Source organism: Monopterus albus, unplaced genomic scaffold, assembly GCF_001952655.1.
Source record: "Monopterus albus unplaced genomic scaffold, M_albus_1.0 scaffold160.1, whole genome shotgun sequence".
Lineage (NCBI taxonomy): Eukaryota > Metazoa > Chordata > Actinopteri > Synbranchiformes > Synbranchidae > Monopterus > Monopterus albus.
This window is the reverse complement of record NW_018128040.1, coordinates 295,572-315,675: the sequence shown is the minus strand read 5'-3', so window position 1 is coordinate 315,675 and position 20,104 is coordinate 295,572. Positions and strand designations below refer to the sequence as shown.

The following is a 20,104-nucleotide window of genomic DNA, read 5'->3' as shown; positions in this document are numbered from 1 at the left end:
ATATTCTCAAGTTTCATTCAATATATTCATCTTTTCATTATATATATTCAGACTTTTATTATATATTCTCAAGTTTCATTCAATATATTCAAGTTTCAATCAATATTTTCATTCCATTTATTTCCTGAACGGCTTGCCATAATATATATGTATATATGTATGAATATTCACTTGTGATTAATATATGCTGGAAATGTGAATATGTTTAAGTATGTAGGTAAATTCATAATGTTAGACTTGGCATTATAAAAATATAGTGTTAAATACTGGAAGTTGAATGTATTGAGATACTAAGAGTAATTGTTTGATCCTGTTATCACAGGTCAGGTTTTTTTTTTTTGGGACATTCTATTCCATTCGTGAAATGATCATAAATCATTCTTGGAGTTCGATGGCAAGCCTCCCAGTGGATTCTGGAACGGGAAGATCTGGATAATTTTGGTCAGCATACAAGTGTTACTACACTCCCAGTGTGGTGGACAATAGTGATGTGTCGTTCGCGAACGAGCCGGCTCTAAGAGCCGATGCTTTGTAGGGAACGAGAAGAGCACCCCCCCGCCGGGGAGAACCAAATCTTCAGCCGCTATTGGTCAGGTCTGCTGACAATCCATGCACAGAAGCGCGAGACTATTTTTATGGGTGCACCATTCGACCAATCACGTGCGAGGACAGACTAGACTCATACCATTATGTGATAGACGTAAGGGGTCCGGGCCAGATGCTCAGACAGCGAGTGTAGTGGTAGTATAGGACAGGTACACACAGATGGGGAGCCAGGTTAAAAGCAAGCGCGTCGGGAAAAACGGAGGAAATGTCCGAAAACCGAAAAAGAGGCAGCATCTGGATGAATTTCAGTGATAATGGAGACTGCAAAGCTGAGTGCCGAGTTTGTAAAATGAAAATATGTGTCAGAGCAGGGTCAACAACAGACTTGCACAGACATCTAAGAACCGCCCATCCAGCCATGAGGCTGGAGGAGAGAGGGCAAGCGAGCCTTAAACCCCTTGTATGTTCTACGTAGTAGAAAAACCTTGTCCCAAACAATTATTCCACGACTATATAACAGAGCGTGCATTTTGGAAAGACAGGGTCAAAAAAGCTTCAGCAGTATGCCTGACAACTGACTGCTGGACATCCAGAACAACATGCTCATACATGTCTGTCACTTGTCACTTTATTGAAAAATTTAAGGTGACATCCTGCCTTCTTGACTGTTTTGAGTTTTCGGAGAGACACAGCAGAAAACCTGGCAGAGGAGCTAGTAGGAGTGGCAGGTAGATGACAAAGTGGTGTGCTGTGTTACTGATAATGATTAAAATGTTAAACAGTAGTGGCTGTCTATTTTTTGAAATAGAAAACTGGATAAAAATAAGGCTTTTATGAAAACACCAAATAAACAAATGCTTAGAAACACATAAATTAATTATAATTGCTAAATTAGGCAGAAATGATAATAAATTAAGAGCCGCTTGGGAGCCACAAGAGCCGGCTCTTTTAAGAGAGCCGAGCCAAAAGAGCCGAATCTGTGAAAAGAGCCGGACCTCCCATCACTACCATTTACAGCCCTGACATTCTTGAGAACATCCCTGAGAAGTGGACCCCCGAGGTGAAACACTTCTGCCCTAATGTTCCCATTATACTGGTGGGAAATAAAAAGGACCTGCGCAATGACGAGCACACCCGAAGGGAGCTTGCCAAAATGAAGCAGGTAAAAATTTAAAACACAAACACATTTATACTCTTACTAATGAATGCACATCATCTAACACTTCTCTTGACCTTTTCTTAAGGAACCTGTGAAACCAGAGGATGGCCGGGACATGGCTAACAGGATCAGTGCCTTTGGATACATGGAGTGCTCTGCAAAAACAAAGGATGGTGTGAGGGAAGTTTTTGAAATGGCCACCAGGGCGGCACTACAGGCCAGGCGGGGAAAGAAGAGCAATAAATGTGTCCTACTGTAAACGGGGGCATGAGGACTGCTTCCTACGTACACTGGGACCCATAGTCCTTTAATTCTTTCAACAAACTGAAGCACACATGAAGTCAAAATCTGTGTGCTTCATATATAAATGCTATGTGCATTTTGATCATAGACAATGTGAGACTGGAAACTCGTTTTGTTAAAACACAAATGGAAACTTAGTGTTTTGTGTAATAAATTACTTTGTAAGAATCTTGAAAAAAAAATAAAAAATAAAAAAAATGTTTAAAAAAATGAATTTCTTTTTTTTCTTTTTTTTTTAGAATATATATGAACAACTGATGCCTTCACATCCCCAAACGAAATAAAATATTAACTTCCCTCACAAAGCGCTACTTCAACAGCCTGTTAATTTCTTCTGTAGTCCAAACCAAACCTTAACCAAAGGGTAAACGAGGTGGTCCATCAAAACAGCGTTCCTCGCGGAGCACAGTTGAGACGAAGCGGCGAAGCGTCGACAGCAATCCGATGTGGAGCGGAGCTCATCCGGGTCACGGCACCACGTGTAACCGGTCGCCTTTGGGTCTCTAATCTGTCCTCTTAATCCTCGCCTGTCCCTCTGGTGACTGGCCGTGCTGCGTTGTGTTAGCTTGGGACACATGGACCGACACACTTGCTATTCACGGGGCCCTTTATTGCTGGTGTTAGGTTATTGCTGACCGGTGGCCTTTGGGTCTCTATACTGTCCTCTTAGTCCCCCCCGCCTGTCCCTCTGGTGACTGGCCGTGCTGCGTTGTGTTAGCTTGGGACACATGTACCGACACACTTGCTATTCACGGGACCCTTTATTGCTGGTCACAGAGGAAAAAAAACATACAACAGATAGCCTCCAGTGAGTGCTCAGCTTGCTCCTAAACAAAAACACACAACAGGTTTACCCATGCGACCCAGGGTGGGCGATAAAAGTAAAATAGTCGCAAATGGATGGAGCGCTCACCTCTTTCCACTCGACACCGTGCAGGAAAGAGAGCGGAAGAGGTGCGCGACCCCTCTTTATACCCGGCTACCAACGAAGAAAAGCATGGCTCAGTTGCAAGTCCTAGTGGAGTGGAGGCTTCCCTGACCAGGCATGTGAATTAACTTACACATGAACCAAAACGTTTTGTGTAATGATTACATCCTGGTTACATTCTGGGTACATATTACATCCCGGTTACATTTTGAGGAATTATTATACCCCGGTTACATATGCATGACCACTAAAGTTGTTCTGCCTAGACCAACAAGCAGGACTGGTTCTCCACTCATGGTGCTAGCTAATTCTTCTCTGGTCTCTCTCTCTCTCTTTCTCTCTCATTTTTTAATGTAACAGTGATGGAAGTGCGGGCTGAGTAGAAGCGGAGACTCTCACATAGATATGTACTATAGTACATTAGGTGCATTTTTTTTCTTTTTTGTGTGTCTATGTATATTATAAAACTACATTGTATACAGTTTTTTCAGTCAACAATATACAGTAATATGTGCATTTGCACACAACAAAACACATGAACATCGGCAGCCGGTGAAAAGCTGAATATATGGAATGAAACCTGAGAATATTGAATGAAAGTCTAAAGTGGCTATTGCGACTATGCTTTAAACTACTACTGCTACATGTATTATACTACAATAATTATTTGATCTTATTTTATATGGAAGCCTTCATGATGGAGGAATTCAATTACCACATTGAAAGTTTCAACAGAGTTTCAACAGAATATGTTGCTGACATTCAAGCTTTTTTCATTAGAAAATGAAGAGATAAAAAAGTGTAATTGAAGTGTTAAATGTGCAGTTTTTTGCATACTGTACACCTGTTCACTTTTATATTTCAACACTGATATGCTCCTTTCTTTATGCCTTTTTCACTGGAACAACATGCGCAGTGGCTAAACAAGTCAAATCAATTTTGCATCGTTGCCTCACTAAAAGTTAGAAATGACCTTGATTGTGGTTGTATGTTTAAACCTTAAACTATCTGGCAGATAAGTATTCTAAAAGTGTCAAATAGTGTGTGTGCATAAGATAAGTGATTATCAAATAAAACACTACTACGCTTGTTGACAGAAGGGTGCCAAGGAAGTGTGTGTTTATATGTGCTGACCCAGACAGCATCAGTATTTCTGGACGAATCTCTAGACAGCACTGTCTTTTGAATGGATATATGCAGAGCTACACCACACAGCCGACATCTTCGCCATCAAAGTCACGTGCACACACTTCATCCTGGAGACAGGTGCTGCATCAGCCTCGCAGGGTGTCTAGGGATTGTGTGGGAATATCTTAAGCCTTCCTGATGCAGCTTGTAATGGTAGTGAGCAATAAATATGCAAGACACCGCTGCACCAGGAAGCATAATCAAAGACAGATTCCATAGTGCTTTGGGATTTTAAAATGTATGTATGAGAGCAGGGTTTAATTTTCTGGGAACAGGAAAGGTGACATTCCTTGAATAAATTCAATTAGTATGACATGCAGAAACAGCCTAAAATAAGTTTATGCATGAGGGTGTTTGCTTAGAACAGGCTACTTCCTTTATAGCCCTGTCCTACTTTGACCACAAGGGTAAATAATTTCATAGCGCTGAATCCTCTGTAATTAAGAAATTCTTTCTAAAAATATTTTGACCAAAACCTTTCTGTGATTTGACTGACTCATTTCTAGGCAAAATGAACAACAGCCTCAATAATTTTAATTTTCTAAAGGTAGACTGTTGCTGCAATTAATACTTCAAGGCAAAACATCAATTTAATCTTGAGGTGTAGTCATCTGAAGCAAAACTCAATTAAAAACATCAGATGTTCAAAAGCAAAGCTTTAGCAGGAAAACATGAGGACTTTCTAAATGTTAAGACCATTGGGCAAACATGATATAAACATATAACACTCACAAACCTCACAAACCTGCAGCCCCTAATCACTTATTAAAGTGTTATTCGATTATTTGAGGGTTTCCCTGGAAATAGAGTAGCCCAAGTAAGGAGTCGGCAGTTTTCCTAAAATTAAGTGTCAATTTTTTGAGAGCAAATAGACTAAACATAAACATACAGTATATTTCTATGTCGAATCCTGACTGCTGCAAGTATAATGTGCAATACTCTCATGTACTGTTGAAGCACACATGGAGACATGGACTGTGACTGATAACAATGAAACAAACAACACATCTATTGTAGTGTTAAGATTAATAACTGCACCCAGTGTCGATGTCAGCAGATGACAGCATGCATACTAATCATACATGGTCAGTTTTGTATCAAATGAATAATATATATATGTACAGTATGTATATAGTGTTCATGTTATACTGTAAATCAAGATGTCAAGAAACAGTATACAGTCCTTCAGTGAAGTGGGTCTACAGTGATTTTCCTCACTGTTATGCCACATACTTTAGAATAATGGTAATAATGGTAGTTATATACAACCTACGCAAACTGCAAAAAACAGGACTTTGAAAACAATGAAAAGGACAGAGAAAGGTTGTGCACGTATAATGAGCACTGCTTTTCTTGAGTAATCTGAGGTGCAATTTATAGCAGACAACTGTTTCTCTGTTCTTTTTTCTTTAGTATTAATCAGCAAAACTGCTAATAAATGCATCCAAAGCCAGGAGGCCTCTCATCTTCATACATACATTATACAAAAAAAAAAAGAAGTTCCTTTTTATGTAACCGTAATATGGGAATATTTTATCTCCTGCTCCACTTCCTTCATCACAAATTAAATGCAGTGTGCCTAGCAAAAAAAAAAAGATGAATAAATTAACAGCTTTAAAACACAAAGTGACAAGCAACTAGAAGAGTGACAGCAACAATGATAGGCATGTAGGAAGAGAAACTGGATAGATTGTTGCCCGGAGGCTTTCAAAGAGGAAGTGGAACTCAGACACATGGTGTGTTCACTACGCAAACACTATCAGATGGAAACTATTTGGGTGCCACAGTTTCCACTCTGGGCATTGCAATCTCAACAATGCACAGATAAAAATAAATGCGTTATATACAGTATGTACACTCAAACATGGGATTTCATCACTTCTAAAACCACTACCACTGGACTGAGACACTACATCTGCTAACTAAGGTAAAGTTGTACTGACCACTAATCCAAATTGTGCAATTGATGTGTCACACTTCATTAAATGTGTGCACTTGATGGCTTGGTGAGCACATGCATAGTGCTCATGTCACTTGAGAGAATATGAAGCAAGTACATCTGGTTGTGAATATGTAACTGTACAGCCAGGCTACTATAAATAAAATACACAAATATTCAATTTGCGATTATATCACTTATTTCTCCAATTTAAATGTAAAACCTGAACAGTAGGATACTTGTAAAACTACAAAAGGGGATAATCATTTTCTTTCAAGCTACCTATGCACTTCAATGTGTTTAACCTGACTTGTACATGGCTTGATTGTCATCTGAATAAATGGCATACTATGGCAAAATATCTGTAACTAACAATAATCTAATAATATGTTGCAGAAAATATAGGACTAGTGTTTTTCACATACTAACACAGAGAATTAAGAACAATTACCCATTACTCCTTAGTTACCACAAAACACATTTAGTTAATGATTTCTAACACACTACAATGCAGTAGTAAGCAGATATAAGAATATCTTAATGTTTATTAGGGTATGGTATTCATCAGAAATCATAAGTTGTCCCTCATAACCATATTTTACATTTTATCTCACTATAACCATGTTTTACTATATTGTAATTCATTATGTTGCCAGTAAGCAGAAATATAGGACAAATACATCAAAAACACATCTGCTTACAACTACACTGTAATGTCTTATCAACCATTTAAACCACTTATTACATGCTGTTGTTTATAGATTGGATCCAGCCCCTGACCCTTTGAGGTTGATGTTACTTATACATGACTTACTGTAGTGTTACTCAGTTCAACTTTTATGGCCACTTGAGCTACAGTAACAGCTTTAGATAGTTGAAATGGATTTTACGTAGTACAGTGATGTTATAGTACTCTAACTCAGACTTCCATAGTGACTAATGGAGACCTTGGGAAAAAAAAACATAGCATAATATGTATAATAGAGTTATTCAAACACAGCCACAGTGCATGGATTACAAGTAGGGGACAACCCAATACACTATGTGCAGAAATCTTGAACAATGCAATAGCAAACCCTCGATCGACCAATACTGTACATTGTAAATGCATCGTTTATATATTGAAACAATTGCACTGTTCCCCTCACTGCTCCCTTTCAGAAAGGCAGCACTTTTGCACAGTATAATCATCTTTTGCAGGAACCACCTGGCAAACTCCTATGCATTAACAGAAATGAATACACACGTCCTTTGAAATATTTTGTTGAAACTGATATATTTGTTTTACTGCATCTGTAATACATTTATATACAGCAGTCCATACAGTAATGCCTATTTAAGCGCTTAATTAAAGAATAATGCTAAATACCACAAATGAACAAATTCACTTAAAACGTCAAAATGCTTTGCCATTAATTTAGCAGCAAAGCAGAGAATTTAATGTCAAGTGCATCAACCGATGACTTCCAGGGAAGCTGAAATCCTGATAGCTGGTTCATTTAGAGGAGTGTAATTAAAGGTCAAAATGATTAATTCATACATGATATATCCAAATACCACTGATCTAATGTAGAGCAGATATGGAGGTTTGGATTTTTGCACTGCTGGGGCATTATTTCTTATGTAAACACTGTGCATTGCTTCTAAATGAGGTATGTATTTTGGCCATATCAAAACACACGCACGCCTTATGAACCCTACTCCCCCATCCCCCGCTCTCTTTTTCTGCATATCTACTCTGACCTCATATGGTCATAGTCTGCTGCTATTCAAGAAAAAGCAAATCTATTGTAGTGACACTAATCTCTAATCCCTGGATAACAATGTGTTTTACATCTTATTGAGTACCTAAAGATTGAATGAAACTATTTTTGTATGGCTTACCTCTATTTCCTCTTACATTATTTAACACATGCCACTGCACTCTCACTCTGTGTTTAAGTGTCCACTGCATTATCATACAGTGAGTGGATGAATCGTTAGCATTGTTGCTCCCACTAGGGATTAAACTTCTAACAGTGTTAGTGCTTTGCTCCATCAACAACACAGATATGCACAAACACACAAATACCAAAGTTTATAAACCTGGCATGACTTCATGTATCTTTCAAAAGATGTTAGCCTTAGTCTATCATACTGTATTAATATGATCTGCTCTAGTATTCTCTCTTAGCTCAAAGCTGCACAGTTAAAATTTCAAAGGGCAAAATATTTGATCAGAAGAGATTGCATGGATCTGTGAAAGTTAGAAGCAGTGAAAACTTTGAGATATGCTAAACAAGTATGATAGATTTGGGAGAAAAATTCTAAGAAGTATATAAAATTTTACATTTTCAACATGTATTGGTAGTACTGTACAGTATGTACCCATTTAGACTATGTATCAAGTTGTGTTGCATTCAAATTTGTCTTGTTTTCCAAAATGCATTTATGACTCAGGTGTGGCTTGCTTTGTCTTTTCAAGGTACAATTCGTTAAGAGTAAAAAAAAAAAAAAAAGAACGAGAGAGGACCAGTTACCTCTCAGAGAAGCAATTACAGGAAGCAATGAAGGCGTAGAGGTGCATTCAACAGAAGCAATTCTTGGTACTGCTTTCCTTTTGGCAGTGAACTTGTTCTCACTTGCACACAGAGATAGATAGAGAGAGAGAGAGAAAGAGAGCGTGCAAGGGGCTTACAGTCTCTGAGGTCCCTTCCCTTTTTCCCTGCTTGCCATTTCTCATTACAATGCTGTGTTGTTTACCTTCTACAGATGTGGGCAAAGAATGGTGAAACAAAGAGAAGCAATTTGGACTAAGTAGATACTGCTGAGAGAGCACAGCATGGTCACAGCAGGGCCTGATGAACGGTGACCCACTTTTAAACTGAGCTGAGGCTGTCTTCCTTAGAAGAGGTTCTGTGCATCTGGTAATGGTACAGACATCATAAAATAGAGTGACTGTGGCAGCATGCCGCACCTACAAGTTCAGAGGGAAGTGTGTACTGTACATTATTAGCACAACAACAAAGAAAGACAATAGTGAGAGTTCCACATGTATGTGCAGGTGTGGGCCTAATATGCAATATTTCTGTTCATTCAGTACTGTGAGGTGTACTACCACGACATCCTGTCATGCTTTGTATGTTTTGATGTCAGCTCCACACTACAGTACATTGTGGAAAATATAGTTAATTAATTTGCTTGCTGTTGTACTATTGCATCTAGAAGTAAATTAGATCAATGAATCAATGGCCAAACAAATGCATTTAATGCATTTCCTCCCTAAAAAACAATACCCCATTGCTGATTTTTGGAATATTTTGAAATCATTTTACAACCATAAGCGGGCAGATTCAGAGCTCTTCACCTTTTGGTCGTGCACTGCAGCATTTCTTAGAAGATTACAGTGTGGCTTACATGGGACTAAACATTTACATTGCTGCACAGAATGCACAGTAAACAGAGACATGCTCATCAGTGGCACCAACCCTATAGCACCAATAATGGTGGAAATGTCAAAACTCTTCAGGTTACCTGTCAACTGTATGTAATTTTCAAATGTACAAAAATTAAATTATCTCCAAATTAAACAAAAGTTAGACTTCTAAGCACTAACACACAACCAAACCAGCCATTATTTTCATTTTAGCTGCTAGATCCTCCTTTTTCTAAAATGAATGGGTATGACCACTTTCTGGATGTGCCAGCTGAGAAATTCTGACATGTGTCCCCAAGAAAGAAATGACACTCTGCACAGCAATGGGTGGTGAGTCACTTCATAGTTTGCCAGTCACTATAAAACACTGAAAGAACAAGGAAAGAAACTACAACAAACACGTTGAGGGGCGATTGAAAAGCCACTACCAACTGCAGCGTTGAGTGTTACAAAGAAGAAGAAGAAAAAAGATCAGCAGAAGAACAACAGGCCAAAAAAGAAAGTTACAGATGCCACAGCATGACAAAAATAACCCTTCAACAATAGCATGATAGAAAGAAGCAAAGCATGAGCAGCAAAGCTGAGTTTCTGAACTCACTCTGAGGTGGCATCAGCTTTACTCATCCAGTCCCAAAACTTATGACGCTGGTTTCTAATGTATATTGGTTACTGTGTGACAGTTTGGTGTGGGAATAACAGTTTTCTCTCAGTGCAGTTTGCTGCCATGATTCAATAACTTAATGTTAAGAGGTGAATGCCACAAAGTTAGAACATTAGAAGCAGTAAGTGAACTATTTGCAATTGTGTGGTTTTCTGCATAAACTAGTCCTAGACTGTGATCTGATCTTCCTCAAAGTCATAAATATAAATAACGTCCCTAAGATAAAAAAACACAAACAATCATGAGCTTTCAAGTCTTTACTGAAAACACCCATTAAAAATTCAGTGATGGTGGAAAAAGTAAGTGAAACATTAGGTTTCTGATATCAGTGAATGTGAACTAATCAGTGAAACCACACTGGAAGCGTGGTTTAGAACTACCTTGGCTCACAAAAACACTCAACCAAGACTACAACTACAACCAAGAGCTGTTGATTTGCATGTAGCTGGAAAGGGTTACAGAGTCACCTCAAAGACTTTCAACATTCATGAGTCCTCAGTTAGACAAAGTACAGTATATATAAATGGAGATAATTTGGTACCCTAGATTTACAGCCAAAGGCATTGGGATGGAGATGGTTAGCATCTCTGTTCATGAGTCAACCATACATAAGACACTGAACAAGCATGGTATCCATGAGAGGACACCTTAGACACACATTGATTCTGAATATCTGAAAAAGTTTCAATACTCGTTTTCTGTAGTATTAATACACCAATACGAGCTGCACTCTCTCTTCTGTCTGACAGCAGGTTTATGTGCACACACACATACACACACACACACACACACACACACACACACACCCAGCTGCACTGCCCACAGCCCTGCCTCCTCTCAATCACTCACAGTGCTGTCCGGCTCATCACTTCTCTCATTTTCTCCGGTTGAATTTTAACCCAACAACAGACCGTGGTATATTGTAGGTTTTGCTATGGTGTTTGTTCATTAAGCTGCTCTATAGCAATGCCACAGCGCAGTGCTAGGGATACGTGCTAACATAATTAACTGACTAAAGTAACTGAAGGACTGGCACGCCAACCTCTATAAAGAATTTCAAGAGGTTGTTGACTGTTCCCATTTCAGCATCAGTGAAGCATCAAGGTGGCCCACTAAGCTGATGTGTGTTGTCCTGTTGTTGGCCCAACTGTAATTCTCAAAGCTAAGCTAATCCCCTCATAGTTGCCAGGCCTGAGCAATCTCTGACAGCAGAAATTCAGAAAACACCTAAAAAAAATTTGCAAATTAAGTAAAATGCTTTTGTGGGCAACAGACAGTATATGTGACAACCCAGAGCCTCTTGAACATGTGGACTACTGTACTCAAGAAGAATATTGTTTTCATTAATGTGGAAAAAAAAGACATTAGCACAAAAAATATTGCCTGACGGTAATATCTACTGTAGTCATGTTGCTGTTCTCTGCTAATAACCAAGGCAAATTTGTAGTCAAGTAATAAACTCGTTATACTTATCTCTTACAGTAAAGAAAATGTACATTTTTGTGCCTTCGATTGGTTGTGATTGTTTCCCTGTGGCATCAAAAATTGATATTTTTCAAGGTGTCGCATCCAAATTAGAAGTTCCACTATTGTGACAATGCTAATAGATACATAGATACTGTAGATTGTCTAGAAGTGTATCGACACCTTTGGATTCTGATTATAACTTTATTCTTTATTATTTCTTTTGTCATTCTGTATTATTCCCTCATATATTACACTTGTCAATGCATCCTGTATTTTAATTCTATTTTATTGATTGACTTTTAAAAATTGTTGGCGTTATTAATTTTTCTTAATTGCCTTTATCTGTCTTACTGACTTTTATCTGTAAAGGACTTTTAATTACACTAACCCTTATGACCGATGCTATATAAATATGGTGTATTTGGTTGTCTAATACCATCATGTTTGAATAGTATCCACAGAAACTAGTTTGAGCTGCAGTGAATGTGCTTTTTTTTATAATTAGTTGACCTGTCTCTTTTTACCTTAATTTAGTGATTAATTGTTAGCTTATAAAATGTCAGAAAATAATTAAATATGTTTTCAACACCAATACAAGAAATGGATCCACTGGTGCTCCCGGCCCAATCCCTGCAGGACCTACTGTGACTACATTTGAACATTTTAAGAAATGGGAACCACTCATCAGAAACCTGGGGAAGAGGCTGAAAGCCAAAATGTTGGAATTAATTAACAATACCACCAGCTATTGTGGAAAGACAGAGAAAACCTTTCCCCATATAACATGAGCACAGGAAGCAGGCCAATACAGGGGTGGGTTTAAACCACAATATGCTTTATATCAATAACTCTCTATTCAAAGATCCTAACATCACCCCCATGGCTGTACTACGGTAACTCACGAATAAGCTCTTAGGGCAACATGGACCTCTGAGCTTGGTATATTACTGTTACACTATACTGCAGGTTCTCATTCCTTTTCTGAGAGTAGCCTGCAATCTCTAAAACAATTGCTAAAATTATACTGAGGACAAAAAACAAGGAAGCCTGTATATTAAATGAAAGAAAAAAAGACACTTATGCTATCCTACATCTTTTGAATGTTGCTTGACAGCTTCCTTGCTTATCACTCTAAAGTTGCAAATGGCATGGTTGTTCTCTTCCCTTGGTCTTTTGGTTATGGAAGAAGAAAGGAGGCATTTCAATGGTTATACTTTTTTGTTTTTGCTGCTGTCTTTCTTTATATGTTTCAAGCCCATGTGTTTGTAGTGGTTTTGAATTTTTATTAGTAGAAATAGAAATAGAATTTTTATTCTTAAATAAGTTTAAGTGGCTACCAGAAAGTTTGTGGCTGTGAGTACAGCCCCTACAACTGTAATTACCAGTATCATTTGAAAAAATTAGATTACCAAATCTTAGTTAAAAGAGCACAAAACTGGCTATGTACTTGAATTCAGCTGCACCAGGAGTTTTGGCGAGTACGTCATCTGTCTCCTGTTTTTATGTGTAAAATTACAGTTTGTCAAATCAGGGAATACAAACAGAAAAATATGAAGCATTCGGGCGAGCACAGCATTGTCCCTTCCACATGTCCTCAGGCTTGTTTTTGTGCAAGATGGATGGTTGTACCTCTGCTTGTACTCTCCCGTTGGAAGTATTCATCAGAAGTGCTGGCTACTTTCACTTTGCAACCCCTGTCTCTATCTAGCTGTTTGTATCTTTGCCTCTCCCTCCCTCTCTTCTAATGGCTTAAGTTCTCCCTAGGGGAAAGATAGCCAGGGATGATGCTTGGATGCACGGATTGGTTTAGAGTTGTTGAAGGCCTTTCTTGTCATGGGAACAATATAAAAATGATAAAGCTGGATTTTTTCAGGGCTTTCTTGATGTATTTCATTTTGTCAAAGCCAGAAGACTGCTTTCTGCTTGGATATGGCCCTGGTTTGGTTTTGAATCATATTCACGAGCTGTCTCTCCTGGTTATCTTGTTCTTCAATGCCTTTGCTTCTTGCCTTAGCTGGATGCCTAGATGAGAATCAGTCGAAGTCTCCTGAACCACATTTAACACATACTTTTTTCTCAGAGAGGTGCAAATATTTCTTATTGTTTCATGAATAATAGCACCGAAAATTACAGTGTGTCACCTTTTTTACAACATACTGACAATGTACTATATGGTATTCTTGTCTCTTCCAGGAAATGTCAGCCAGTCTGCATCTAAAATGTCTCATTGGAATTCACAAAATTTCTACAAAAACATATATTTAATTATTCCCTTACCTGAGCATAATATGTAAAATGATGCTTATTTTATGCTTTTTAATGTCAAATTCGTGGCATTAGGACATGATATTAAAATGTACCTAAAATGTCCAATAATGGTAACCTTTTTAACATTTTCTTTGTTGGTATGACATCTAGTGTAGTTTTTGATAACAATAATAATAATAAATTATATTTGCTGCCACCTTTCAGAAACAGCCAAGGACATGTTACAGAACAAACCACAACAAAGGACACAGCAGTACAAAATAGCAAAGTTAAAATCAAAGAAAAAGTGGAGATGAATAGGATGACATGATTACAATTGGTCCAGATGACAAATATGTGGCAGTAGTGAAACTTCAAAGTCTTGATATAGAGCAGCTGAAGGCTCTGGCAGTCTAAAAACAAGGAGAGACAGCAAACCAGTTGAGGAGGACTGTAAAGAACTGTATGGATTTGAGGATGAAGAAGGTCAGGAAGGTATGGAGAGGCCAGTTTACGGAGGGTTTTGAAAGTAAGCAGCAGAATATTATAGTAAATCTGTTGTATAACAGGGAGCCAGTGAAGCTGCATGAGGAAGGCTATGATGTGTTTGGCAGACGTGGTGCAGGAAAGGATGCTTGCAGCAGTGTTTTATATGATTTAAAGCTGATGGAAAGGTTTATGAGGCATATGGGAGAGGACCGCACTGCAATAATCAGTCCAATAAAAACTATGAAGTATTTGTTGATGACCTATTTTTCAGGACAAAAAACAAGACCGAATAAATAAAAAGTAACATTTGATAACAAGAACTATTTGGCAACGAATAATAAATAAATGATAATGCGTAAGACGGACGAATGGACTTGCATCTGTGGAATCACAAACTGTAGGTGCTGATCAGTAAAAGTTTCCTCCACCAGCCAAGATATCTCTTGTTCAGGTGCTTTGTGTTTCACTGTTGTTGAAAAGCTACCATCTTACATTCAATAATGTTCTGATGCCATCATCTGACATTAGTGTTTCTTGGAAGAAACAGGTTTCTGAATCAAATTCATCTACAATCCAGAGAATTATGCAAAAAATTCAAAATAAAATCAGCTGTGACAAACTAGGAAAATGCAGCAGCATGCTCCTTACAGTTAGATATCATTTGTGTTGCTATCACAAGGAAGAAGTTAGCTCCAGGATTAAAATGGGCAGTCAACCATAAATCGTTCTCTAAATGTTCACCACAGAGTTCTCACTGCTTTATTGTTATCTGATGATTTAGCTTCACCTCTCAAGCTGAACCCAGCAAAGAGGATTTTAATACAAATGTGAACGAGTCCAAAAGACACTGTAAATAAACACTGCTTTCCACAAACCTCAGAATAGTATGGGAACAACACATGCAAACATGGTAACTGTACACGACAATGAGGAAGAACAAAAAATATAAATGCAGGATAAATATGGTGAAAATTAGACAAACTAACAAAAATCCAAAGACTAAATTTTGACTAAAACTAATATGCATTTTCATCAAAAGACTAAGACTAAAAACTAAATCGCATTCAGGAGTGAAAATTATCACCGGTGCTTATGCTAATACCACACAATTAATTCTAATTTTTCATGTCTTTATTGAACACAGCCATTCAAGGAGCTGGTGGAAAAAGTATATGAACTTTTGTGTTTAATAAGTGATTGATTTGGCAGCATTAACCTCAAACAAGTGCTTCCTGTAGCTGTAGATCAGACTGTGGATAACGTTCAGGAACATTTTGGACAGTTCTTTCCCACAGAGCTGCTTCAGCCCCAACATGTTCCCAGGATGTCTGGTGCAAACAGCTCTCTGAGTTCATTCCACAGTATCTCTGCTGGGTTGAGGTCTGGGCGCTGACTGGGCTACTCCGAATGGCAGACTTTCTTGTTTTGAAGCCATTCTGTAATAGATTTACTTTACAGTTTAGGGTCTTTGACCTGTTGGATCACCCAACGTCTGCTGAGCCTCAGTTGACAGACAGTCACCCTGACAGTATCCTCTTGGATTCATTGATAAACTTGAAAATGTGTTTTTCACTCCGCAATGACAGCTGTCCAGGCTCAGAGGCAGCAAAGCAACCCAAAATCATAATGTTCCCTTCACCGTACTTTACCACAGTAAGGTATGATCAACAGTAACAAGAAGCACTTGTTTGAGGTTAATGCTGCCAAAGGAGATTGAACCAGTTATTAAATCCAAAGGTTTGTTTTACTTTTTCCACCAGCACCTTGAATGTTTAATAGCTGGGTTCAGTAAAGACATGACAAATTATAATTGTCTGTGAGGTATTAGCTTCATTACATCGTGTTTATTTCTACTTGTGACTTGGATGAAGATCAGATCACATTTTATGACTAAATCATGTAGAAAACCAGGAAATTCCCAAATGGTTCACTTAATTTTTCTTGCCACTGTAGTCTATCCACTACAACACCACAACCTTTTAAGTCTTGAAAAAAAAACTTTATAGGACCTAAATACAAATGGTGGCATATAACATTCAAAAGGAGAAATAATACAGTCTTCCTCTTACAAATGAAAATGTGACTTTAAAGTAGTAAAACCTTTGCTCAATTTGATACACTCAGGAACTTTGCTGTTACAACCTTACTGGGCCTGGTGTGACCAGTGGCCTATGGTGGCTAATATTACTTTATGTTAGCACATTTTATATTGTTGTGTAGGTTTGCTGATGTTTATCTACTTTTGTTGCTATTACAATATAACTGTAATAAATGTTAAGATACTTTTTTTTTTTGTTCTGTTTGCAGTTTATACCATGGGTAATAAAATGAATCTCTTTGACATGCAGTACTTTTTTTAATACTGGTGTGTTGTCTTGATTCACAGCGCTGGTAAGGATCCATTGCATCCACATCTTTTCCTTTCATTATGGACCTACATTACACACACACACACACACACACACGCTTCACTCTAAGGACCACCTTCAACCTTGATGACACACTGACAGGACTGAATTAATAGTTTGATCTAAATATTCACAAAGACATTTTTAGGTCATGAATTCAAATTGTAGGTTGTATCTTATGTCCCAGAAAAGAAAAGGTGAACAGAATGGGGAGAGCCTTGTTATTTTGTAAAGCAGTCAGAATAAGTAATTTAGTTTTACATGCTTTTACTATATGTTGCTTGTTCCGATTTTCTTTGTCCTTTAGATTTAGAGAAAGTGATTACCCAATTGCATTACAGTGGAATTCTGACAAACATGTCCATGTGGCATGGACATAATTCAACAGCAACACCTCATGTCTTATATAATTGAGCACTAAAAATAGTGCAGCAGACTGAAATGACTAGAAAATGTGTATTTTCAGCAATGTGAAATGCTGTAGGTACTTTGCAGCATGATTCAGTGTGCCTAAAGAAAAAGCACAGAATCTGTCTAACCAGTTCTGTTACACACCAACACGTGGAACGTTCAAACCCACAGTGCTGTCTTAATAGACAAGATGTTTATAGAGCATTTTGTCACTGTCATGATCCTTTTATTTTTTATTTTAAAACATGTGCATGTAGCAACTGAACCATCTAATTATATGACCAGTAACCTACAAATGTAATGGCAGCAATTTTAAAGAAGACACACTGCGTGAGGTTTCAACATATTTACTCACTGTTTTTACTCATCTTGGTTGGTGGGTCATTGTTACCCTTTTCACCATTGTGGTTTTTGCCATCAAACTTACTGCAAGACAATTTTAAATAAAAAAACAACAACTCTTTCTTGATGAATTTAAAGTAATGATAATAGATTTTATTCAGGCGAGTTTTATTTTAAATTTTTTGACTGACTTTTACCCAAAAAGAATTGCATTGTTGCTTAGTTTCTGGTTAATACTAATTGAGTCTCACTATGCAACCTTTTTAATGAATTTATATATATATATATATATACATACACCATTTGCTATGGTTTCTTGGCCATGTGGCTTATTCTGTCCCATCTGTATGCTAACAAGTTAATGTTAGACTGTATTTATCAGCCTTATTCAGGCCATTTTATCATAAACGAATAGTACTTTGCATGTACTTTACAGTGCATAGTTGGTAGAGATACAGTCCCACAAAAGCACCAAGAGATTTGACACAGTTTCTTTCCAAGTACATTTTTGTGGCTGTGTGCAACTTTGCTTTGAATAATGACCAAATACAACTGTTAATTCTAGCAAGATATGGTTGCTGTGTAGTTTGCTACTAAGATACAAATGAACCTAAGAAAAACTGGGTGCAAAGCTACTATTTTTAGTAAGTTCACTGTACTCATTATCCATTTTGTAGTCTATTTAGAACAGGTTGCTTTGCTTGTAGAGTAGAATTGCAAGGAAACTACCGTGACTCTGCTAAGCACAAAGCAAAATAAGAAACTGTGAGGGTAATAATTATTTGTCAGTTAATTTTAAATGGTGGTTACACTTTTTTGTGCATTATGAAAGCTGCTATACAGAGCAACATACATCTCTACTCAATCCCAATCAAATATTCAATAAAGCTATTTGGAATAGGTTAAAGCTGGCTGCTCTTTGGTCCTGTAAAAGTTGCACAAGCCTACTCATATGTTCTGCTATGACAGCTATTTATATTATTTCCTGCACAGTATGTATAGGAGATTGATGTATTTACACTAATGGCAACATTTGTATTCCCTTGTGTTAATTTCTGTGCTTGGTATCCAAGAAATGTTATTTGCTTCTGAAAAGGACAGGGTGTCACAGCGAGAATGACAAATGTAGAATATTTGATTCAGTATGAAACATGATAGAGCTTTATGGGAGAAGAATACCGAAAGCAGCAGCTACAGGGCAGAGCATCCTCTGTACACCCACCACATGTCGCTGCTTGCCAGTGGCCCCACCACCACACCTGTTTCTTGACAACAGAAAGGCAGCCTCGTAACCTTGCACATACAACCTTAATTTTTCAACTGCTGCTTGAGCATTTGAATTTCTGCACATCAATCTCAGTGCCCCGTCCTGTCTTGATTAATGGTCCCATATATCACAGCCCCATGTGGGGCGCAGGCCTTACTCCGCCATAGAGCTTGGCTTTGCAGTCCCTGCCACGCAACTAATGTGCGTCTTTGTGATCTATCTGTCAAACCCCTCTGTCCAAAAGGGACAACAGTGCAGGGGGAAGCAATCAGGTCAAGGAGGCAATGCAGCTTGGCTTTTATGAAGTGTGTAACAGAATGCTTTTTATTGTGACTAGCTGTGCTGACTGATAAACACAGAAATATTTTCTCACAGATGACGCCGTCTATCTCATTCTCTCACACATGGGAGCATGAAGCCTTGGAGACATTCTGTCTGCCATCAATAACGTTGGCAGGAAAAGCAAAGTCACTAATGTTGACTGCAGTTTCTATTCACGTATGTCTCGTGTTGTTGCTTCTCTAAGACTCCAAACAAAATTATACGCACACATATGCTCAATGACCAAACTCACTGTTGCATGAACACAGAGTGGGCAAATTGCGACCAGCCAGAAACATAATGTCAGGACATTACTTAAATATATTCCCTTGTTTTTAGGACACACTTATTGTAATCACTATTCTGAAAATAATTCAGCTACAATTATGCCTGTCTCTCACCAAACCAATTACACATTACATGATCAAGCCCCTTATACGAGCACACCAGCACACCAGTATTCTTTAGAGTCAAGAGCTATTCATGCTTTTAAACAAGCCATTCATCACTGTCATACAAATGTTCTCTTGATGGCGCTTTTGTGCATCTTATTACAGGCAGACAGGAGAACAAAACTCTTGGAAAACACAATCCATGCAGAAATGTGTCTCTAATTGAGAACTCATGCATAACAGCAACAATTAAAGTGCCATCAAACTGCAGCATTTTGCATGAAAGGAACAAGTGTGACCACAGTTACACATTAGATAAAATCAGTACATCTCGGTCGCTCGATATTCTCAGGCATTGTCTTTAAATGTCGCAGCCTTATTGCATTGCCCGCCGGGATCAGCATCGAAATGCGGGAGCATTGTATTGCTGCCTGTTGCTGACATTTCAATTGACTGGATGTTGCTGTTGCATTCCCCAAACATCACCTACTGGTCCAGTGCTCTTGTCAGTCTGTTCCCAGCATGAAAATGGTCCCCCCCCCACATATGTTACTACAGGCTTCCAGTGACAAAATGGTAATGGAAATATTTGATTTGATTTGATTTGATTTGATTTGATTT

The 20,104-nt window shown here is 38.1% G+C and overlaps 2 protein-coding genes across 2 annotated transcripts in view; one reads left to right on the top strand and one right to left on the bottom strand.

Moving 5' to 3' along the window:
- LOC109968749 (rho-related GTP-binding protein RhoA-B-like) overlaps positions 1-1,990 on the top strand; it is a 12,713-nt gene extending 10,723 nt beyond the window's left edge. Inside the window, exons 2-3 of the mRNA XM_020615240.1 lie at positions 1,500-1,708; positions 1,791-1,990. Coding sequence (XP_020470896.1) covers positions 1,500-1,708; positions 1,791-1,964 — 383 coding nt within the window. The 3' untranslated portion in view covers positions 1,965-1,990. The remainder of the gene's footprint in view (positions 1-1,499; positions 1,709-1,790) is intronic.
- Positions 1-20,104, bottom strand: part of lrrc4ca (leucine rich repeat containing 4C, genome duplicate a) — a 152,241-nt gene that overhangs the window by 120,685 nt on the left and 11,452 nt on the right. The window lies entirely within an intron of this gene.